General features: G+C 36.6%; 3 protein-coding genes across 4 annotated transcripts; 1 reads left to right on the forward strand and 2 right to left on the reverse strand.

Annotated features, from left to right (window-relative positions):
• The first annotated feature begins 512 nt into the window (after nt 1-512).
• On the forward strand, nt 513-2102 carry LOC147494772 (transcription factor TCP9-like). Its single transcript, XM_086569265.1, has one exon. It carries the CDS (start codon nt 794-796, stop codon nt 1904-1906), a length of 1113 nt encoding a protein of 370 aa, XP_086425391.1. The 5' UTR covers nt 513-793; the 3' UTR covers nt 1907-2102.
• Nucleotides 2103-4915: 2813 nt separating this feature from the next.
• On the reverse strand, nt 4916-13551 carry LOC147494773 (NAD-dependent malic enzyme 59 kDa isoform, mitochondrial-like). The gene is made up of 19 exons (XM_086569266.1): nt 13216-13551; nt 12618-12714; nt 12036-12154; nt 11773-11940; nt 10530-10658; nt 10280-10340; nt 9418-9521; nt 9243-9326; nt 9053-9159; nt 8833-8935; nt 8006-8119; nt 7793-7858; nt 7262-7334; nt 7051-7137; nt 6899-6953; nt 6744-6815; nt 6210-6272; nt 5784-5898; nt 4916-5266 (listed from the first exon to the last, which is right to left on the reverse strand). The coding sequence occupies exons 1-19, from the start codon at nt 13372-13374 to the stop codon at nt 5189-5191; spliced, it is 1854 nt and encodes a 617-aa protein (XP_086425392.1). The 5' UTR covers nt 13375-13551; the 3' UTR covers nt 4916-5188.
• A 2446-nt stretch (nt 13552-15997) lies between these two features.
• Nucleotides 15998-23694, reverse strand: LOC147494774 (NAD(P)-binding Rossmann-fold superfamily protein). 2 transcript variants are annotated; one of them, XM_086569268.1, is made up of 6 exons: nt 23534-23694; nt 21920-22076; nt 20309-20496; nt 18377-18500; nt 17118-17248; nt 15998-16369 (listed from the first exon to the last, which is right to left on the reverse strand). In XM_086569268.1, the coding sequence occupies exons 1-6, from the start codon at nt 23555-23557 to the stop codon at nt 16238-16240; spliced, it is 756 nt and encodes a 251-aa protein (XP_086425394.1). In that variant the 5' UTR covers nt 23558-23694; the 3' UTR covers nt 15998-16237. The 2 variants fall into 2 exon arrangements, with proteins under 2 accessions (XP_086425394.1, XP_086425393.1); XM_086569267.1 differs by lacking the exon at nt 23534-23694 and adding an exon at nt 22161-22466.
• Nucleotides 23695-25392: the final 1698 nt, after the last annotated feature.

Genomic DNA, 25392 nt, shown 5'->3' on the forward strand with positions numbered 1-25392 from the left:
CTGGGACCGGCCTGGCCCTCATTTAGCCTTCAAAATTAAGGGCCGAAGGGCGGATAAAGACTTGCGTATTTATATCATGACCCTGCTCAACACACATTAGGGGCGGGCTAGTCCAGCCCTCAGTCAGTCACGAAGGCTTTTATGGTTTGAGGGCCAAGCTAACACCCCTAGTTAGGACAGAGCTTTCATCTTATCTGGATTATGTATAGTGCATGCACTACCGGACTACCCCCACTGTCCCAGCTACAATATACTAACCAAATTGAACTTGTTAATACTGAAGCATTATTCGGCTTTGGCTAAATCGTTCTATATACCCCGCAGCATGAGTCACTTGTTCAGTCGGTTATAGAAGATGCTTCGTTCAAAGATGTGTGGTTAATACTCAATCAGTCAATCGACCACCCCAATAAAAAACCCCAATAGATTTTTTTTATCCAATCATGGGCCAAGCCTGCCCCATTGACACCACTATATTGGCAGGTGGTCCATTCTCTCCAACTCCCCCACTGAAACAAGTGGACCAGATTAAAAAACCTGGACCCTGCCCTGTGGAAAGAAAGCAGGCCAACTTTAGTTTTTGAGGTAACAGTCAAGAGAAAAGATAAACCATATTAAAGAGTTCCAGCAAGGGGAGTTTGTTATTTGGTTAGCTGCCTTTCCATTTTACTTTCCTTTCATTCATTTTTCATCGGTTTCAGACCCAGAAAACAGTGTCTAAGATTATAATTAGATTGTCTGCTTTCCAGCTTTAGTTTTAATAGATTTGTTTCATCTTCTTTTAGATTCTCTAATGGCAAAACCATCACAAGAAGTTCCAATAGTTTCTTTTAAAGAAGAACCAAAAGAAACAGACCCAGACCCAGACCAAGACCCAGAACTACAACAAACACCACCTCAACCACCAATAGGAGCAGTACCAATATCAGCTATGCAGATGCCGATGCCTATGTCGAAGCAGGTACAAGTAAGAAAAACAGCTGTAAGTCCAACAACAGCAGCAGCAAAAAGAGCTTCGAGAGATAGACATGCAAAAGTCGAAGGAAGGGGTAGACGGATACGAATTCCAGCAATATGTGCAGCAAGAATCTTTCAGTTAACGCGCGAGTTAGGCCATAAATCTGACGGCGAAACCGTTAGATGGCTCCTTGAAAATGCTGAAACTTCTATAATCGCCGCTACTGGAACGGGTACAGTCCCAGCTTCTTCCTTATCCGTTCAAGGCTCACTCAATAGCACAACAACAACAACTCCCTCCACAACTCATATTCCAGAAAACGAAACAGCATCAACGACCACAACAAAAACAACGACGACGAAGAAGAAAAGAAAACAAAGCGATGAAGTATCGAATGAGAATAATCAAAAGAAGGTCGTCGTTGATTATTCTCATTCAATGTCAGGAGGTTTAGCACCAATTGCAACTGGAGGTATAAGTCCACAAGGATTTGTACCTATGTGGGGTGTTACAAGTGATGGAAGACTTATACCATCAGTTCCAACTGGTGCTTTTTGGATGATTCCTCAAACTTCAACTACTTCCATAGCTGCTGCTGCTGGACCTTCTTCAAATCAGCCTCAGTTATGGGCTTTTCCACCAACTATGTCTATGACTCCTGTTATGAGCTTCTCTGCTATTCAGCCAGCTGGTGTAACTATTGCAACTTCTATTGATGTTCAACCTCCAACTCAAATTCATTCAGTTGCAAACAGTGTAACTAATTCTGTTGGAGTTGCGAAATCTTCCAAAACCTCCAAGACATCAACAACCACGGCTCCTAATTTTAGCTCAACTACTACTACTCAGCTACTTAGAGATTTTTCCTTACAAATTTGTGATAAACAAGAGCTTAGGACTTCGAAAAATCGACAACAACGGGATCATTCAACTGTTTCAAAGTCTTGAAATGAAAGTCCATATGTAACTCTGTAATTTTAGTCCTAACTCGATCAATGCAATTCATTTCATTGAAATTAGGTAGAATCCTTGAGACTCTAGGAAACCAAGATTTATTAACTTGGGTTGAAGGAAAATTTTATATATTTGTTATGTAATATCATTTTTCGTGCAATAATATTCTCTAGAAGTGATGAGTTAATGACTTTCTCGGCAAGAAATTATTGTTGAAGAAATTCTGTTTTTTTTTTGGTTCTTGTTGGAATAATCTGAAATGAATAGAAATTGGTCCAATATGATTACGGCCTTACGGGCCTTGGGTTTTGGCCTTTACGTTACCAATTTTTCCTGGCATTTTATACTCTTTTTTGAACCATTGCCTTGTTGAGGCATGGTACCAGATTACCAGACTAGCATAGAACATGGAAGAAACAATTCCATGGATGTATGTTCCTGTCTTTCAACCGCAAAACATAGCAATTCACCATAACAACTAGATGATTTTCTGAATAACTAACGAAACCAACCATTGTCTGTAGTTTAGATTTGCTACGACCATCACGCCATATTTTTAGTGTTAATTCATACAGCTCCCTTGCTAAGAAACACCTCCACCGTTGATGGGGATGTGTAAAACGGCTTTAATTAAAAGTGTGTTATTCCACACAATTTAGAAACAATTGAGACCTTGTAACTTTTGTCTCTCCAGTCATATCATATATAAATAAGTGTGGTCACAATATATAGTAATCATTCTTTGTCTAGTTCTAATTGTATTATCAGTTCTAATTGTCGGTTGCAAACCTGGAGATGCAGCCACAATTTGCAAACTTGGGTTCAAATAGTTAACACTAAACAGTGAACACCATGGCTAGTTGGACACTTGGACATGTAATACTTAACCATACTAGCCTCATGCCACGTGCCTATCACGTGGAACCATCTCAAGCCCCACTATTATTATTTTTTTTAATTTTAAATTTACAATAGAAGTGAATTACTATTTTATCTATGGGCAATCATTTTTCTCATCCCAGAGCCCACCAAGTCTATTTTTTTTGCTAGAAAACAAATTTGGTAATTGTGAAAATACAGTTTTGCCCCCAAAAAAACAAAAATAATTATAAAATTACCAAAATACCCCTACATCCATACCAATCACTATTCACTTAGCCTCTCATTTTTTTATATATTAAAGATGCCATTTCCAGACTACAGCAGATATAATATGGGGTCGGCTTAGGCGGGGAAGAGATGAAAATGTGGGTCCATACTCCCTTGGTCCACTCAAATGTAGGGTTAATTAATTAATATAGGTAAAGGAAAGGAGATCCGTGGAGCATACTGAGTGGTTGCAGGTGGGTCCATCAGAAAGCATTCATGTGATACAGGAAGCGGGCCTTTAGGATTGGTGAGTGGGCCAACAGTTTCTTACCCATCTCTCGATACTTTGCCACGTGGTGGTCCCCCCTTAACCTTCTAGTTTACTTTTTGTAGATTTTTTTAACTAGGCTGGTCGGTATACACGTGTCGACACGGTACTGCGTGTTAGATTGGGCCCTGTTGCGGGTAGGTAATCAATTTAGATGCAGCAGTGCACCATGGTCTCATTTTAATAACCATGTTGACTCACTCCACAAGTTACTGAAAGGGTTTCAGACGTTTCAGTGGTGCTTATTTATTCAATTCTTGATGCTTATCACAACATTATATGATATTGTAGGGGCACCTAACCTTTTCCACCCAGCAAAACCCATTACAACGTTTTGGTGATGGACCATAATCAAAACCCAAAAATTAAATTAGTGACAGATGCTTTGCATTATACCAGTTTGATTTGACATTCGTACTAGGCTGGTGGTGTTGATCAAAGAGGTCAAGCCATGGGCCCAATAGACCACATTAGCAAACAAGTGGTGGACCAACTCCAAGGAATGGCAGTATGGCAGCTTCTCACCAACCTCTTCTATGGCAGTGTGGACCCGGTAATGGGGTAGATGAATCCGGCGTAGTTCATAATCTATTGGACTACAATCCTGAAATCCAAAACGGACCCAAGACATGCATTCATTTCTGAAAACTGATCCGGTCCTTTCAAGAGGAAGAGTCTTGCTGTTGAAATGCCTATATTTTCATTGATAAGATGCTACAAACAGATGGAGATACAATCTCCAAGTACTGCAACAACCTTGAGTAGTAAGCAAGAAACCGAAAATTTGAGTCAAGTTTCTGTACTTCTTGGATAATAATATGTCAATCGTTTGTAGCATTTTTCTAGGATATTTACCTTACACTCTTACAGCCTCTTTCAAAATTTCAAAGCTTGTTACTTGTTCGTTCTTAACATGCTGCTCTTCCCTTCAGTTACCTTATGCTGTCAGTGTGTCACAGAGAAGCAATCAATCAGTTTTTTTATACAAAGCACTACTACTACTACTACTAAATAGTAACTGGAAGGAAGAGGTGTGTGATCCGTGAAAACTGAAACTGGCCAACGAGAAGGCTGCTTCTGAATCGTGATCCTTTGTTCGCCCTCTGTGCCCAAGAGAATGATTCCTTTGTTTGGCCTTGGTGCCATAACCAGTGATCCTTCTAGGTGGCCTAGACGGCTGACTAAGGTATTTTTGGTGCCAAATGGCCTCTGTGGTACTCTTACTCCTCACAGTTACACTTGCGCAACAGTGCCTTGTCCTAAGACTTGGCATACACATTTAGAAATAATCACGAAGGCACAACGATACTTTGTCCCGGCAGAGCATTATCAGCATGTTTACGACATCACCTGCCAACTTCTTAACATCCGCCCCCTCCCCTCTCTCTCTCTCTCTCTCTCTCTCTCTCTCTCCTCGGTGGTTCTGAGTTCTGACTTTTTCTTCTCGCTGTTCTGCAAGAGCGGTTGGCTGAGAAACTAAGGACAAATCTACGAGACAAACACAAGTTAAATTTTTTTTTGGATAATTATTGCCAGCTTCAGAAGAATGAATAATCATAACTAACAGAAGAATTTTAAGTAGCAGGTGAGAAAATGTTAAAATATATTTGAGTATACAAAAGGTTACATTGACATTAAAAAAAAAAGAAGACTAGCACTGTCCACAAAATTTTGGCATTATCTGATGCTGCCGGTGCCTTCTTGTTCTATCATATAAGCTTGAAGTTACAGATTTATTTCCTAATCTTTTTCTTTCTATCTGGTTCCTTGTTATATCATCTGTATAGTCAGAAACAATCGACTGGTGACTGCTTGAAATCCGTGAAATATGCGTCAGCAAAAAAATTCACATGTGAGGATTAAAAAAACTTCTTCTGGACAAGAGGGCTATAACCAGGGAACCACATATTGCTTGCTACATATTCCACTGTATCCTCCTGCCCAAAAAAAAGGATAAATAATCACATATAACATTGGTAAAAATTAATAATGCTTCATGAAACAGTAATCCACCAAATGAAAAAGAAACAGATGAACGTTATGATCAATTTTTTGTTGGGCAACTTGCAGGACATGCTAAAATCAAGCAGAATATTAATGGTCTGGTTCAACTGATCAGGACACACAGCAAGCTAGGTCGTGATTAGTCAACCAAAATTCAGTCTGCAAGATAGAAAGATGCAGGACTGGAACTAATAAGGCAGGTTTGCTTTTCCAGGTTCAGCACCAACCAAACTGTCCTTAGATATATATAGTTAGATTCTACCTTCTCAAACTGAACCCGGCGTTGAAATCAAGAAAACTATATGGCATAGGCAAGTCACTTTCTAGACTTTACACCAGTTTATCAAGGTTTTATCTTCGACCTCTGACATCCATATTTTTGTTTGATTGGCTCTGACATCCATATTTGCTCAGGAAGTACATAGAATAAGAAATTTAATCCTTTTATACCTTAGACATGTGCATAAGCTCTTTAGGTCCTACGTCACCGTGTCCTTGAGCAAGCTCTTCAGCTAAGGCAGCTCGCAGAACAGCAGCTCCAACCTCCGTTGTAATATGTCGGATACTGCACATATTTTTGTAATTTTAATAATAATAAAGAGGTTATAACAAGTATACTTGTTAATTTTGTAAAACTAACTACGCTCTGAACATTCACATGACAGCTTCCTCGTTTAGTTACATCAACAATGAATGAAAGTTTCCAAGAAACAAGCTGAAAGATATTATGAAATAACTTAATTATACATCCTAGAAAATTTGGCTAGACTCACACAGAATGATTTGCATGCTCTATTAGTGACTTAAATTAGATCAGGATCTTAATTCTTGTAATAAGATTTTGATCTGGAAGACTCAGGAGTTAAGATTATTTACCTTGAAATAGAAGGGTACAACATGCCGCTCTGGACTTGTTCATCTGTCATATATGATGCAAGGCTGGACATCAAAATAGAGAAATATCAATAATTTAGCAACAGTAATGAATTCTAAATATCTCATAAATATGGTCAAATTTCCATGGCTTCCATAGAGATTCACTCCATCTCATAGGACTGTTAAAAATGTACATCATAGAAGTCAAAATATGTATCTAGTGTTTTTTATTTCTCTTATGGGAAGGGAAGGGTGCTTCTCAACTCCTACAAGCTTTCCCAATGGACGAGTAAATTTTAGTCAAAAACACTGGTCAACTATCACATAAAGTCATTTAGTACTCAATTCTCTGAAACCATAATCGAATATGATTAGCTTTCCTGCACTTTCGCATTGGACTGTCACTCGGTCAATGATCTCTCCGTGTTAAGCTATTTAACTTGCACAAACACTTACCAAAGTTGGTTTTAGTTTTACATGGATAAGTAACACAATAGCATGACTGTGTTGTTTTACAAATCCGTAAGTTCTTACCATTCAGCAGCAGCTTGCAACATGCCATCTGTGATTACACGAGCACCCGAAAGAAGAGCTCCCAGACCAATTCTGAATCAAAAGTAACATTTAATTAGTAGATATCTTCACTAAACTTTCTGATAGCTAAATCTGCGTGGAGAATCTCTTCTTACCCAGGGAACAGATACATGTTATTTGCTTGATTAACATGGCCTACTTTTCCATTGCCTGTATTACCATAACCAATGTAGTAAATTATATATTTTCACGTAAAACCTAGATTTTACTCAGACCTCTCCCATAAGGAGATAGAACAGATGCTAACCAAGATTGACATTCTCGAAAGGGCTCCCACTAGCAAAAACTGTGTTTTCTCCCGCATATTCGAAGGCATTAGCAGCTGTGCATTCAGCTGTTTCATATGAACAGAAAACAATAAGTATCCAAACAGAGACATAAGAAATTGAAACGAAGATCAGGATAACAAAGAGACTTCCACTAGAAAAATTATAAAGGACTTCAAGGATGAAATGAACCTTTTATTGTAGGATTTGACATGGCAAATATAGCAGGTCTGCTAGAGTCTGATTTTCGCATGGCCTTAAGTACCTGAATAATTGAGCAGTAAATTCATGTAAAGCAAACATTGGGTGTATTTTACCATTTTCAAGTTTTCAAGTATCAGACTATTATGTCCTATAAAACAGGGTAAGGTAGGAGAATGTGAGAAATTGGTTTGAGATGGAAGACTTTGGCATTCTCTGGGGCTCCAGGTCGCTGCAGAAGGTCCTTGGATCAACCTAGGTCCAACTCCAGATTTCTGTCTCAGGTGAGATAGATCCCTGTGGATTAATCTAGTTTTCTAGGTGTGGAAATATTGGATGGATCAGTCCAGATTTAGAACAGCAATAACTTGTCAAGCCATGCAGCAATGAGTTGGCAGGTCAGTCATACACACATTTAGTCACTGGGTCCAGCTTAAACAGAGAAAACCACCTTCTGAAGCATATTCTTCCCACAGACAATAGGTGATATCTGACATGTAAATATTAGATAGCGGCGCTCACCTCTTCGGTAAATATACCGCCAACTCCCGAGAGGCCAAGAAGCACATGAGGGTTCACCTTTGCTACCTGGAAAACATTAAACATTAAACATTAAAGTTAAGCTATCAATACCAAAAAAATGACATCTAAACCACAGAAACATGGAATGCTTAAATAAGAGGCTTAATCATCCCACATCACTCATAAAATATACAAGCATTCTGCAAACCTTACCACTTCATGAAGACTAGCTCCCTCCCTCAGTCCTTCAATCTCTCCCTGACCATGGCCTCTTGCAAAAGGTGCTGCAGCTGGATCTATATTCTTTCTGTCCGTCGTGACGAGACCCTGCACCCAAGTAAAACATATATCAAGTGAAAATTTGAATGGATGATCAATCCTGCACTCCTCGAAGTGAAATGGTATGTTTTTATTAAATACCATAATGCTATCCTCATTTTCTGTTAACTTGCAACTGTATTGCAAGGAGTTTTAGGTAGGTCATGTATTGGACGGCCAGAAAAAGTCATGTAGAAAGTAGAGCTCCTTTGGTCCCTCGTAACCATTTTCCATTTATTATAATCTCTAAACAATATAGTTCAACACTTCAGAATCTCCAACTTACCGACATCAAGTTCTATTATGGGAAGACCACAATACGTCAATACTGTAAATAAACCTTCCAGTTGAGATATTAGTAGTGTCATTGGCCTATCAGTATTGTTTCATTCTCTCAGTTAAGTTATAACTTTATGATGGAAGGGACGGCTTATGAAAGATGCCAGCTTAATTAGTTGATATTTTATATGCATATATAAAATGCGCGGGACTTGACCAAAAGGCAACCTCCCACTCACCCCCTTGCCTAAAGGGATGTTGTGTGTGAGGCTTCCACAAATTGGTATTATAGGCAGTGAACACATGTGAAGTTGAGATGGAGCAACTAAATATTACGATGAATAGACTCAATATCTCTCAAGACTCAGTTGCAGGGATGTGGGGTTTGGAAATAGTTATGCTAGAGACTAGAAAATAAAGTATGACTAATGGTAGACCCACACATCTTTGTCTAGTAGCCAGAACTGATTGTTGTCTACCATCCCACAGTTTTCGACCATCCTCAAGAACGCCTGTTTTGCCATGTTAAGAACACCTATTCCTGCACTGTATTTTAAATGTAAACATTAGTTGATGAAGTATGAAGCAAATGAAAGTCTGTTACGCTCAGCCATAAACAGATAGAAAAAGAAAGCCGTTAACTTAGTTGGATTTAGCAATTACCTCCCTGCCCCTGCTATAACTATCTTTTGCTTTGCAAAGTCACATACTGGTCGACCCTGTGCTCTTGTTGCTCCCAGAAGTCCAGCAAGTGCAACCCCAGCAGTACCCTACAGTAGTAATGGAAGTACATACTAAAAATTTAACCATAGCACCACCTCAATTAATCAGCCAAGGAACATGAGACCCTTACCTGTATATCATCATTAAACATGCAAAACTTTTTTCGATAACGTCGCAGAGTTTCAAAAGCCCACTTCATTTGAAAATCTTCAAACTGGTAAAAAAACACATCGATGCCATATTACCATCATTGCGGGGGATGACAACAATATGTGTACAGTGAATCATACTTTTGAAAGAGGTACCTGGATAATAGCCTTGGGCCAACGTGCATGTACAGCTTCCATGAATTCATCAACAACAGATAAGTACTCTTCTCCTTCCAACCTTGGTTGCCGCAGTCCTAAGTCTGTGAAGCAAAATTGAGCGGTAGAAAGCTTTGTGATATAATGTATTCAAACTAAAAGTTCTTAGATGGTAGAATTGGGATACATGAATAAAGAAAACAAAAATGTATAGTGTCATCAGATAACAGTGACGTTGTCGGCTGTTAAGACACGTGATCCCATTGAGGGGGATTATTAACAAGTTCACTCCATTTTTGTGGGAGTGTTATGAGAGTCCATCCCATGTATATGGCATGGTATGTGCCTACTAGGTCTCGGGCCCTTGGAATACATTGTTGTAGCCTTCCTCTGCAAGTTTGAGCTTATAGAGTTATTGGCAACTTCACAAGTTACTATGACACTGATGCTAATGTTGAGAACATACGAAATTAAGAAGGTTCCTTGAAGAACAATCCTCTCCACTTAACCAGGACCACACACAAATCACATTGGGAAAGGGGTGACTTTGTATTTAGTGTAGAAAAAAAGAGAATGTAACCCCTTCCCCCTGAAAAATTGCTCATAAATCAACATATATGATGGTTCATTAATTTATTTCTTTCCTCGCAACTCCCAAGTATCTAAGCAAAGATTCTGCGAATCCTACTAAATATATACAGAAACAGAAAGTAAGTACCATGCACATAGGGAAAGGTGCTAATAAATCAAAATATAGTTTGGGTCATCCAGCCATTTCTTTCCTCGCAGCTCCCAAATATCTAAGCTAATATTCTGGAAATATTACTACGTATATACAGGACAGAAAGTAATTTCTACTCACAAAGAGGGTCTTCAAGCAGCACTTGATTGTTGGTGCCCACATCCAGCATAACTGGAAGTATCTGTAATAAAATAAAACTGAGATTGGCCAATACTATTTTCGAGAAAAATATATCAAGTAAAACTTGTTATGTAAAGGATAAACAATATAACACGGAGATAGAACAATATCAAGGAGTACATAGAGAGAAATTACAGAGTGAGCGACAAAGTATTTGAATGATGCCAATACAGAAATACCGAATACGTACTCTCTGTGGGTTCATGCCAGCAGCAGCAACATACATATCAAGCTTCCCAATGGGTATTGCAATTCCTTGAACTCCTAGATCGCCAAGGCCAAGAATTCGGCTACCATCTGTCAGAACAATCATGTCTACCTGTCATAAGAGGAAGAAGAGCGAATGACATGAACCATCTTCATTCTTTAGGGAATATATAAGGTCCTTATACCATTAGCTACATATAACAAAAAAAAATCATTTTCTAGGAAGTTCCACGCCATATCCAGCATTTTGGACACAATGCATGCTTTATAAGTTTAAAATGATCAGGTGTGCGACACTCATATAGATCTCCATGTCTTTGTATCATAAGATTGGTTCCAGCGGAACTACATTAAAATCAAATTGGGGCGGAGTCCAGACAACAGAAACACTGTGTACTATGTTTAACTAAGTAATATAATTTTTTTCAAAAAAGATATCCAATTCATAGTTTTAGTCAATTAGGCAATTGTGGCCAAAGCACAAGTTAATTCACAAAACAGAACGACTATTGAGTATATAAGCTTATTCAAAATGCTTGTTTATTTGCTTTTTAGATAAAGGAATTTTCGTCTCTTCCATATAAGTTTTCTCAAGGAATGCCAGAACATTAGCATAGAACTCCCATAATGAGAAACGAAGAACATGAAACCTTTGCATTATATTGCTCTTAAGAAATCTAATTCAAGGTTAAAATAATATATGGCAGGTTGCCACGAGTTCAGTAATTTGTGATGATCCAAGTACAAGTTATACATAAAATTAAGAGTAAACAGAACATAATCTACGGAAACAAGCATTAAGCGTAGTGGGACTAATGAGATGGTATCAAGTAAGTTGAAGAAATGGTGCAATGGATAATTTACATGCGAACTGCAATTGTAAGCATGTTATTGCTATCTAGTTGTATAGTGGAGCCAACAAAGCGTTCCGGATTTACCTACCAAGGTTCCATAGCTTAAACGTAGTACATATTCTTGAATGACAGAATTCAGTATCGTGTAAGAAAAGAAAATAACTTCATGCACCAGATTTTAAGCAAGACAATAAAAAGCCAAGACGAATACTAAAGTTACAATAGTGTGACTTTTAGCAACAAGGCTCAGAAATGTTCAACATATATGAACATGTAACGTATCATTTGATAACGCAATATCAAAGGTCAAAGAAGAAGTGTAGAACACAAAAAAACAAGTGACTTTAGCACTTCCAGAAATTCAAGTAATACCTGTTTGGCTGGCCAGTTGTATATCATCGACATCATCTCTCCTTTGTCCTTTGCACTAAAATACATCCCACGTGGCCGTCTGAATAAGCCACCGTAATTTTGACATACCAATCCAACTGTTGGAGTGTATATTACTGGAGCAAACTCTTTAATGTTATCAATAAGGACCTGGATGCACCAACTTAAGGATTAGAAACTTCAGTTTCTCAAAACTAAAGGACAATCTTAATCTAAACATTCAAGCCTTCGGCCACAAAACCTACTCTGTAATACAATGTCTCATTTCTGTCGTGCAGTCTGTTCAGCATCCTCCATTTCGCTAAAGATACCACTCTCTCAGAGTCGTTAGAAGTATTCTTCTCCAGAGATCGATATGCATCCACTGTGATTTCATAAAAAAGAACAGTGCTCTCAAATTACCATGTAGTAAAGAAGATTTCGTTATGCATCAGTTGAAGAGTTTTATCGCATAGTTACATCTATTGTATAGTTACAACTTAAGCAAAAACATATGATAATGAAAGATTTGCAGTGGTCTAAAAAGCTGTATTTACAAAAATAATAAAAACACATGCTAACTTGCAAATCTTGTATAGAACATTTCAACATTTTTTTTTGGGGGGCATAATAGCTGTTAGCATGTCAGGTGAACCAATAGGCAAGTGGTTTCCCGTTACTATTTAATTAGCATGTGCTATTGTATGTTCCAAATTAATTATAGTCAAAAGTAAAGTTTACATGATGCTATCCATAAAAAAATAAAGGACAAATGGTACAACTCAGAATACGGAAGTGTAAGTAGCAGTAAAATCTGAGAGGAGCGTATTTGGAATTTGAAAACTCACTAAAACGATCATATTGCTGCTCAAATGTTAGGATGCGAGGAGGGAGAAGGCCTCGAAGACCAAGTCGATCTCTTTCTGTTGGTGGGAAAGCAGTGTCCTACACGCAGAGAAAAAGTCTACTAATCTGATCAGAAGAAGTCAGTAAATTTCAATCATATGACAAGAAAAAGAAAGTATGACAAGTGCTAGCAGGCAATGCCACCTAGTCAGCTGCAAGGATTGTCTTTTTAATCAGATTAGTAAATAAAACAATTAGCACAATTTGGCCGAAAACATTATGATCAGATCACATGTTTCAGCCACTTTCCCATAGACTTAAAGATTCTCTCTCTCCCCCTTTCTATCAGTCAAGCTTCCTTTCAAGGATATCAAGCTACAGAGTATGATTCAATCGCGACACAGACCCAACTGATTCTTAGCAATAAACGACCACTTACACGATAGTAACAACCTAGGCAGCCCAATGTTTAACGTCTTGGTGCAAAACCATTGATATCAAAATCGACAAAAGTGACCTTAGATAAGTTTGTATATAAGAAACCAACAATGTAAAAAGTCCAAAATCAACAAGAAAATGTTACGTTGAATGAAAACAAACCTTATTGAACCAAGGGTCATGAATAATATCAATACCACGCTTCTCAATAATACATGGACCTCTAATCCCACATGCACTCGAAGCTGTAAACGACAACCAACGATTCTGCACGTGCAACTTCTTCGCAGTAGTAGCAGCTTTTCTAACAATCTTCAACATTGTTGCCTCACCCAAGAACTAATGCTGCTGTTTTGGAATTTATTTATATACGAGGGAGGAGAAAATAGGAAGTGTCAAACTCTGCTACGTTGTTGGAATTTAGGAAGTTCCTAAAGTTAGCTTTTTCATTCTAGTTTGTCGTTTAGTGTGTTTGAGGCAACTCGTACGAGTGACTTTATTGTGCACTTTTTCCTGGCACAGTTGTTATTCTTCCATTTCGCTGCCCCCAGGAATTTCGGGCAGATTTGGTCGAGGCCAAACAAGCTGACTTCACTGCCCGTTCGGTCAGTATTCTATTTTTGTTACCACGTGCGTGCTGGATTTCCTAAACTGAGTTTTCTGTTTCTTCAAGTAATTCCTTTTCAACACTCTCGTTTGCATATCAGTCCCAAGTCCAACCAGGCTGTCAATAGGTTTCAATAACGACCCAAATCAAATCTATAAAAAACGGTTTGAGTTTTGATAATTTAGTTTGTCTTCTATCAAACTAAAACCACACCGAATTAATAAGATATTAGTTTGGTTTTGAATACACCAATATGAATTCAAACCGATAAATTAACATTTTAGTAATATTTATGATTAATTTTGAATATATTTATTAATTGTGTAGTTGAAATTAATTGATTTAATTTATGATTTTATAGTTTTCGGTTTGGTTTTAATTTATAATATATCTTATCGGTTCGGGTTTCCGATTCCCAATTTTTTTATGTTCGGATTTGGATTTTCCAAAACCCAATCCAAACCGATCCATTGACCCAATCCTAGTCCCAACACAACCGAAAAACGGATGACTATTATGAAACATGCCTGCCGCCCATTAAAATCTCGGCTTGCTAATTATCATGTCCATATCATCCCGATAAAAAATGGTACACAATTTGCCCATAATTATATCTGAAATTTTATACATTGTTCGAAAATATTTCATGGTTTTTTGGAAAGTGCATTGTCCAATGGGTTGATTTATATCGGATGCTTTTGATAGTTTGGAACTTTGGACCCTGGTGAACAATTAGAGGTCCACAAAATGTATCAAGTGGGTGAACAACCCACAATCTGTAAATAGCAAGGACAATGATTCCTTTCACAAAAATAGATTTCATTTTTGGTTGCTGTTGAAAGTTGAAACACAACTTTTCTCCAACTGTTAAAGAACAAATTTGTTCACATTAATCCTCCATTCCCCCCACAAACCATCCATGTAATTTTTGGTAAAAAACGAAAACGAAGTTGTCCATTACTTCAAGTAGTTCTAACAAGTTCAAGCCTTCCTTTAGAGATTGATATTTGATACCCGACAACACAAGTTCAAAACTTTTTTGCTCTTAAGAATCGAATTTTTAGAGATTGCTTAAAACTTAAGGAACAAGTGCACACCATTCTTTATGCCAAAATATGCAGTAATTAATAAAAGACTGGTCTTGCAGTTGGAAAATGTAGCTCAAATCTCCCCGCTTCACAGTATTATTTGCTTGAGGCAAATATGCTTTCATAACATACGCTCATTACAGACTCACAGTCGAAATGTGTGGTGAGCTATAAAACAAGACCAACAATCCTTTTTTCATGCAATAAATGATACTGGGAATAAGTAGAAAAGTTGCAAGACTGAAATCATTGGTGGTAGAACCCTTCCACAATCAATTATTGCCTAGCTAAAGAGGTAAAACCTTGAAGGATTGAACATGAAATCCATAGCAGAATTATACTTTCTCTTATTGCAGAAAAAAAGCACATGAAATTCTTGAAACAGATGAAAGTAAAAGTAAAGTCGTAGTAATCCCTTAAGCATTAAAACATGAGCACACGGATTAGTTATTCTCCTGTAAAAGGCAATTTGCCAGGATTTTTCTGATTCTTAAAGTGTGACTTGTTTTTTCATTCCTTAGAAAAGTTCAGTGTATAATAATATATTTTAAGCAAGTAAAGCATCAAGTCTAAATTCGCCAGCGCATTTGGTATACAGAAATCTTCATTTGTTAATGTTATAGGCATTGACCAGTAATACTATCTAGAATATGCATATTATGTGAAAAAATCATTGGATATGGTTCTAAGAAAAAGTTTAGCATAAAAAACTCTTAAGCTTTGTGATCAAATACATGAAATATTTCCGGATGAGGGTTAGATGCTAGTTACAATTATACTTTATAGTAGTTCCATCTATTGTGTTGGCGGACAAAGCATCATGGGATAATTTCCCAGAGTAATTCAACTGGAAAATATCGTAATTCACCTAAGCAAGTACACAATTTTTCCCTACTCATTTTTTTTAGCAGGGGGACACTATCAAGTGATTTAAGATAACATAAAGGATTGTATCCAGACATAACATACTTCTGGCTAGCCTGTCCAACATGAGCTTATGGACATGTAGCTGAAGCGAATTTGGGAATTGCTAAAAGAAACCATTGTACTGAAGTAAATGTTGACAAGTAACAAGGATTGTATGAGGAAATGAAAGCAGAGCTACATGAGGAGGAAGAGGTAAGAGTAGCTGACAGTTCTGAAAACGTCGGGGGGTAGAAAGAAATACAGAACATTTATAAATGTACTTAGTTTCCCTTTGACGAGTATAGCAGACTAACTGCACTAAAGAGTGACGAAACCTTACAACTATTAAAATCGATTACCATTAGAAACAATGTAATAGAAATCATTATCGTCACTTATACTTTCAAATCTCATCACATAAATCTCAAGATATTTTGTAATAGAAATGATGAAAGTTCAGAACACTACCGTAATACAGGTCTTGGAAGATTGAAGATTGAGAACGTTGATAATATCTGGTGAAATCCACGCTTGAGACAAAAATCAATATTGTATATAATTTGAAGCCAACTTCTTTTCACAATCACAAACCATCTTCAATTTCAAGGGTTAATTTAACACCTCCTTTGTATGAAATAGGAGCAACACCAAGTTGTTGAACCAATCTACTAATGTCCATGGATATGTCAGATGGCGATTGAACGCCACGATTGACCTGAAAAATCAAAATGGTGAAAAGTTATAAAATTACTGTACAAGGAAAAGCATGCAAGCAATCTGAGAATCACTTTTCAACAAGTACAGGAGAGGAGGTACATTTTCTAGTAGCCTACCAATGCATCAATGCAGAATAAACATAAAACCATGACAAATGGAAATCCTTTACTGAAGATTTTTATTTGGTTATCGATATTGCTTGTTTCTACTTTAGTGACATAATTTTGTTTTCGTTTGCTGGTTTCAATCCTTAAAATCATGTTGCCACTTTTCATGGTTTCCCTTGAACAATTATCTACTAATCACTGCAACTACTACTCAAAAGATTGCTATGGATTTTATTTTATTTATATTATTATTATTATTATTATTATTATTATTATTATTATTATTATTATTATTATTATTATTATTATTATTATCGTTTGACATCCTCAAGTAAACTGAAGCTCCACTTTTATAAAATCTCCCCGGACGACACAAGTCAATAGTATTTAAACTAATAGGCTATGTCAAAAATTGACAAACTGCAGATACTTTATTCAAGGCTTGTCTTAAGTTAACCACCTCAATTGTATTGACGAAAAACTGAAAAACAATGGGTGCCCTGTACAGTGTACACCATGTGTTGAAAAACAATTTCTTTTTCTTGTCTGTATCAAGCTACTCATGGTAGGATGGCCGAGTCAAGTAGATGTCCAAGCAAAATAACTATTTTCAAGGATTGTAGCAAAAGCAACACTTACTGATGATGCAGACACAGGGTTAATTAATGATGTATTGTATCCTCGAACAGATGCCACAGCCTCTGCCATCTGTGCACGAGATAACCTATCTGGTCCACAAACATTATAGAGCAACTGCATTTGCTTCCCATCTGAGATGAGCACCAGGAATAGCATAAGAAGTTAAGAACAAAAAACTATGAACAGAGAAAAAGGAAGATTCAAAGGAGACGTTGTTTTAAGACAATGGTATCCTCTGAATATTTCTTTTGACCAAGATGTTGTTATCACAAGGATTGATACAAAATTAGTTTACAGGTTGATGCATCATGGTGTTATAGGACCAATACAAAACCGGAATGAATGATGATAGAACTCTTTGGATTTGGATTAAGCACATTTTGAACATGTTACAACATTAGGTCACTGAAGACCTATGAGACGAGTGTTCAATGCCTCATTCTAAAACCACCAAGAGCAAGCCAGTGGTTGGAATATCATCCAAAGCTATCGATTCAATTCTGACAACCACTTCTTTCAGCTTTACTTATTTAACGGTGAAGTGATGAAACAACATTTACAGTCCTTTAAAAAGTAACTGAGCGGTGGCTATACATAATAGTAATTCAAGGCAAGAAAATGAATGATGTCACTAAAGTTCAGTTACTTCGCATCGAAAACGTATTTGTTGCTATGTCTTTAAGTTGTTACTATTTGACAGATGCTAGCAGCTTTCTTGCCTTTCCCATCAGATCCTCTTTTGAACTTCAGAATTAAATTCACAGGGATAATGAAGAGCTTCTACCCAGAGTAATTTCAGCAAAGTCAGAGGAGCTAAGCAATAATGAGACAGTGACATTCCATCACCCTTGACTATAAGAACCAATCAGTCCCTCAAAACTATACTAGCATCCATAATTTAATTCCTAGGGAGCCCAGCCCCCAGAGAGCATAAAGGAACCAATGTTGTTGAGATAACAGTTCCTTTAATCCCTAAACAGAGATATTTTAGGCCATGGAACAATGATGAAATGAATTGCTTTTGTGCAGAGTGACATATCATCCAAGTGCAATACATAATGAAAATCTTATTCAGTATCCACATGTTAGTCAAAGCTAGTATGATAGCTACAACATCTTTGACATACACGGGGCATCTTTGTGATAACGGCCTTTAAGCCTTAAACAAAGATATTTTAGGGAATGGAACAATGATGAAATGAATTGCTTTTGTACAGAGTGACGTATCATCCAAGTGCAATACGTAATGAAAATCTTACCCAGTATCCACATCTTAATCAAAGCTAGTATGATAGCTACAACATCTTTGACATACACTGGGCATCGGAACTCATCATAAAAGAAGTCAACTTTGACACCTTTGGAAAGGACACCGTCAATCCACTGCATAGAAAAATATAGATTAAGCTGACAACTGAAATTAGGTTTGTCTAAGAACTCAATTACAGTAGGTAACAAAGTCACTGATTTATCAATATTAAAAATAAACAAAAAAATGTTTGTATCTGTTAGAGTTCTGCATAAGTCATTAGATAGGTGGGACTATTCTCCATATAAGAAGTATGAGAGAAGGCCGAAACTAATTAAGCCGTACTCTCTTTTCTCTCTCTCCATTCTCTCTCAACTTTCTTCTTCATTAGCAATAACATAATTTTACTGCAACTATTTTACTATTTAGTCTTCAGTTCTGCTGGTTTCATTCTAATCAAGACAAATTTGCTATTAAGATTTACCAGTTAATTTAATTTTAACTACATATCATTGTAAGTCTGAATCAGAAAACCAATAATACAAATATAAGTTACCAAAAGTATCCCAGGTCATCCTCACTTTATGATGGTAAAAACAGTTCGGATACTTCTCAACTTATCAACAGCGCAAGAGGATACAACTCAGTAATATACTTTGATTCAGATGACTAGATGAGTGCATGACTGACATAAATAAGCATGGTTTGCACAATATCTTTGTTCTTACATTAACTAGTCCTACAATCTAAGTCACATTGACATGGATACGAAGTGTCTGACATGGCGAAATATCAAAAGTTGAGGTATATCAAATACCCCCTAGCTGCAAGATCCAACCAGCTACGAAATTAAGTTTTTTTTTCACATGAAGAAGCATTACCGTTGGTTCTTGAAATGGGGTATCACTAATAGTTTTGAAAATGGGGGTATCCCTAATTGCAACTAATAATGAGGGGGTATCCCTAACTAACCCCGAATACAATATGTGTCCGACATGGACACGTATCTGACACAGATAATTTTCAAAAATATGGTGTGTCCATGTAACATAGCCTGCAATGAATATAGTCTGTATATCACTATGTCGTACTACAACAGTACTGCCCCATAGTATATTATTGAATCAGATCTGTGCTCTTTTAACTCATTCATTCTAAAATACAAGCTAGGCATTGGGAAAAAAGAAAAAACCACCAGATAGAGATAATACATATGAAGTTTTGAACCATAAATTGGGTTAGTGCAATAAAATTCGCACAAAACATTGTTGTAGTGAAAAGGGCCAATGGGGCTTTTAAGCCAAGATGAAGTCCTTAACTTTGCAAACCTTGATTAATAGAGTCCATGGACTAGACACTAAATTCTATTTAACTTAGAAAGAAAGACATTAAATCAATATGGTATGGCACTACTAAAATTCTCATATATTAATAAACAAGCTTCTACTGTTATCCACTTATCCTTACGTTTGTCTCCATATCTGTCACAGTGAACATTTTTAGTTAAAATGGTATAACCCAGTAATCTACAGTAAATGCTAGATATATCTTGCGGTAAGGCGGAGAACAAAAATCTGTTACAGAATGCAAATAAGAATATGAACTGAGACATGTTTGACATTGAAACCTAATCCATTCAGAAAGACCATTGCAATACAAGGTAGAACTATGCATCTAGTCAAGATAAATGCCTTCAGAAGCTCATGTATTTACTGAGGCATGGGTAGGCTAACCAATCTTACCCAGGCTTTATTTAAATGCAGAAATCACCAAGCCGATAGTCCCTACCAGTTTCTGGTCATGTGGGAGAGGTTCATGGCTTGGCACATACTGGAAGCACAATGCCTCACTAATTCTCACATAAATTTTATTGTTAATGTGCAACCTCTAGAATAGTTGCCAGGATACTTAAACAGAAAAACAAGCATATCATAAAATGCACCTGGATTGGCAGAGACTTTGTGACAGGCGAAACAGTCTGTGGTCCGTAGATGATACTGCTTCTCAAAATTGCAAAGTTGGTGCAGTTAGAAACAATGAACTGCTCAGCAGCCACTTTTGATTTCCCATACACATTTACTGGAACTGTTTCATCATCTTCCTTATAAAAGGACTTTAATCCTTCATAAACTGGTAGTATACAAATTACATAAAAATGAATATTTTGTGAGAAAAAATTAATAGCCTAAGAGACACAAATTTAGTATAGCAGGCCGAAGCACAAGAGAAATGATGTGACTTAAGTGACACAGCGAATCAATTAAACATAACTTTCTTCATTGAATCCCAGATCAAGTAATAGTAAAAGTTAAGAACATAAAAAATGAGGACACACAAGAATTATTCTATAAAAATAGTTAAAATACACTTAGAGATGTATCTGTATCAAACAAAAATAGAGTGTCTTGTTCTGCAGTCGACGACCCTTAACAATTTATAATTCTAATCTATAAAGTTTCTGATTACAAGCTACGAACCTAAGCTCAACAACTTAGTCACCATCTTTCCTAAGACAAGCATGTTTGTCATAGTCTAAACTAGAATAGTGTGGTAATTAATTAAAAATAGGCTGCTTTTGGCATTGCTGAAATACTAAAGCGCTTTTTTCCTTTTGAACTCGTACCTAAGACCACATTGCACTCTTCAAATGTTGAATTCATAACTGTAAACTTTTACTCCAAAATATTATTTCAAGAGAATGTAATGACTTTCATGATGTAGGATGGGAACAACCATTTTAGCAATTATTAATTAGTATATTCAAGTGAGCGGAGTGAACGTTCTGGGCTAGGGGGGGTATGTGGCATTGTGGCCCAAAATGTTGTTTCGTTGGTTTCTGTCTGACTGTCCTCAGTCTCTCTTCTCTTCTTCTTCACCCCAAAGGCCCAAACTCACCTTCCCTCTCCCTCCTTCACTCTCCGCTCACTCCCCACTGCTAGCAGTTATACTAGTTAGTTTTTTGCCTGTCGTGTAGTATCTGAGGGCTATTGGTTGAGTCATTCTTCAATTTCACCTTACGCAGGTTTGTTACTGAGTATCTTGGGCCGACTTTTTTTGAGTGGCCCAGAATGTCAAATGACGCGGTTTTCGTCTGACTGTCCTCAATCTATCTTCTTTTCTTCTTCGCCCAAACTCACTCTTTCTCTCCAATCTCAATAACCCTTCCTAACTCTTTTTCTCTCCTTCTTCTTCACCCACCCAAAGCCCTAACTCCCCCTGTCTCTCTCTCACTCCCCACTGCTTTGCAGTATACTTGTATTTTTACTAATTTTAGGATTAATTAGTAAGCAGATTTAGTAGTTTCCTTTAGTCTTGTTTCTAGTTCATTAAATTGGAGGTTATCTATATAAGGAGCCCATTGTAGGGTTCAAATCAACTTATCAATCTAGTATCAAATCTCTCAAAACCCTATTTCCCTTTTCTTATAATTCTTCATCTTCTTCAATCTTAATTCCTATTCCTCTAACTTTCTTCATATAACAATTTGTAAGAATTATAAAAAGTCCCAAGTTTCCAAATCATATAAATTTGCCAAAAGAACAAATATATATACCTTGATCAGTTGACAAATGAATCAAAAGAGCAGGTTCTTGAAAACTTGCCAACCACTTAACAAGAGAACAAGGTACATTAGTAGCCATTGCAGTACTTGGGTCCATTTCACAAACACGTGGTACAGATTGAGCAGCACAATTTACTATCAAATCAGGCTGTATTACAAACAAACACTAGTAATAAAAAAACAAAAACTAATAATGAATGCCCAACAAAAGGAAATGTATAAAGAACCTTACTTGACCAAAATTATTGGAAATGGTATCAAGTCCATGACCAGTTTGAAGATCAACTTGGAATGCAAGAAATGTAGGAGAGATGGAGTTGAGGAGAAGTTGAGGTGGTGGAGAAGAGTGATGAGTGAATGCTATATTGTATTGAGTGTTGGAATGAGATTGAGAAAATTCTTGTAAAAGATGTTGGCCTAAGTAGCCTGTTCCTCCTACAAGTAATATTTTCTTTTTCTCCATTGTTTTTTGAGGATTGGACGGTTGGAGAAGTCATCTTTTATATTACCGTTACAAAATGCTGCCGATATATCGCGAAAATCACGATATATTATACATTGTATTTGATCGATATGTTGCGATATACTGGTATTTCGGAGTCTCTTGTGTCGACATTTCGAACACTGAGAAATATATGAGCTGTTTTTCGAAGTAAAACTTGACCCTGACGATGCTGTTACGTTGTGTTTTCTGTTGCAATGTGAACTTAATAGATTATATTTATTATGATAGTGATGCTGTGATGGCATTCATGAATTTCAAACTGGGCAGGGACAATATTGAACGACATTATTGTGGTTGTTCTGGTTGTTTGTACTTTGTAGGTAGTTTAAGTTGTTTGAGAAGAAACATGGAGGCGACACTACCATCTCCTGGAAAGATGAACTTTGGATGAATAGTTGAGATCTTTCTTTAAGAATAATTCAGAAACGTTTCCACATGAGTAATCTATTAATCCAACACCCCTGTTAAAACAATGTATAGGCCAAAATATTTGAGGAGGAGCCTTCCTTTTTAACACAAAATACTGAAATAGACTAGTAAAACACCCAAGTCAAATAGCAAGCCAATTAATTGTTATATAATGGATTAAATCCATATCCACTGACAGTTTACAGATGTATCTGTCCAGTCTTCTTGAGAATATTTTCTCCCAAAACAGTGGTAATTGCCTGACGATAACGAGTAGAAGACATTATCCTTTCCATGGAACCTAGGGAAATAGATCCTATTCTCTATCCCTTTTAATTCTGCTGGCAGCAGTACAGATGCAGTATGACTAAGAAACAACACTTTTCTTAGTAGCTGACTTAGCTAGCTAAATTTGTAATATGTAAACCATGTTGACTATCTTGTTCCTCCTTGGGATGAACAATTTGAGGATGTCAAAAGTTACATCCCAGATCTGGCCTAACCCAATAAAAAAAAAAATCGACAAAAAAAAAATACTCAGCTACGTATAGTAATGAAAAACAACAACAGAGAGATGAAATAATATGTCGAAATTAAAAGTAAATGTTAATACGAAGCGAACCACTAGAGAACAGAAGAAACATAAAAAAATAAAAATAAAAATGACAATGAGAAGTAAATAGACAAAATACCTGCAGTTTGCACATTGGCACCATCCAAAAAGGTCCCTCAGGCAATAAATTTTGTTGGACAGGGCAGAGTAATTAATTGTTGCAGTTCCATCATCCATATCAAATCTATACAACCTTGTAGAACAGGTGAAATATATGCAATTGCCTTTAATTCCTAATTCAGTTGCAGAAACTGATATAGAATCGTAGAATAACAAGAAAATCCGGTCACCCAAGTTCTCCACCTTAACCCAAACCATTTTATAGATACTAGCCTCTTTGTAAGTCTCTGTCACCTAATTAATCCTAACATGATGGGCCAACCGATTTTTTTTTCCTTTAGTTACGAAATTACAATTTTATCCCTAAAAGACAAAATAAAAAATAAAACAAAAAATAATATGAATTGTAATATTGGTTTTGGCCTGGGGCAAAATAGAAAAACAAAATTAATAATGTGATGAAATTACTGTAGAGCCCCATTTTATTTAAAGAAGTTAGATATCCATCAAATGTCTTAATTGTGTTGTACATATTCCGAGGTGAATTTTTTTTAAGTGTTATAACACACGGAGGAGGCAAAGAAATCATGGGCTCTGGAATATTCTTAAGCATGTCATATAGTTCTTTGGAAAAAGAGTTGCGGTATTGGCACCCCCATAAATGGGATTAGCACCCTTTTGACAAAAAGTAAAATAATAATGGTTATTCTTTATATGTCTTTTTACACTCTATATATCCATAGTTCTACGGCAGGCAGTTGCTGTGAGATCGCACAATCCACGGCAGATAACTACTGCGAGATCGCACAATCCACAGCATTGGGTTGTCGCGATATCCCATATCCCACTAAGATTCTTTCATTTTTTTTTTTTTGTTTTTTTTTTTTTTTTTTTTTCACTTCAAATTTTGCGTATTAAACATACACGACATATGAATACTTTATTTTCTTCTTTAAAGTTTTCTCTATACACTCCAATAACAACACCAAAACCATGACAAAAAAAATATATAATCGAATCATAATTTTGTTATCTCACGACAAATATTTGCATATGCTATAAGAAAATTTTGTGATCAAACTAATGAATAAGAGTTTTGATAATTAACGCAAGCAAATACTCTATTTTAGTAAACAAAATCTTCTCGCAACAACTAACTTTTTTTACGGTGGCTATTAAAAACAATAATAAAAAAAATGACCCACAACAACCACCTTCTGTGGGATATGGGATCTCACGGCAACCCGATGTCGTGGAATTGTGCGATCCCGCGGTAGCTAATTGCCGTTAGTATTTTGTGTGTATTTAATGAAGGGGTGCTAATACCGTTGAATTGGTCAAAAGGGTGCTAGTCTCATTTATAGGGGTGCCAATACCGTGCTATATTTCATGAGACAACCATCCTTTCAAAAAATAAAAGGTATACCTTTCCTTTGCAACTTATTTCAGACCAGGGAACTGGTTTGAATATATGGCCTTCATTTTCAAATACTAATTAACTCTTTTTCAATCCATTTGCTATCACCAATTCAACAAAAACACATAGGAGTTTTTCTCCTTGCTAGCAAGCACTACAACACATGCAGTTGGGATCACTTGGGGGATACGATAAAACACCACAATCATCCGAAGTATGTAATAATTATGGCAATGGAATCTTTTTGAAGAAATGGGATTAATAACTCTCCAATATTAACCAACCATAACATAACATGATGCAATACACTTCATTCCACGCATATCAGGAACGTTTGCAACGTGATAATCTCCATTAGTTAAAGTGCAAAAGTCTCATCTGCGGCTTTCTTACAAAATCTCATCAATCTATAAGAATGCAAAAATAGTAAACTCCCATATTATAAGGAAAATAATCTCATT

The sequence above is a fragment of the Coptis chinensis genome, chromosome 6 (assembly GCF_015680905.1).
Source record: "Coptis chinensis isolate HL-2020 chromosome 6, ASM1568090v1, whole genome shotgun sequence".
In the NCBI taxonomy this organism is placed as follows: Eukaryota; Viridiplantae; Streptophyta; class Magnoliopsida; order Ranunculales; family Ranunculaceae; genus Coptis; species Coptis chinensis.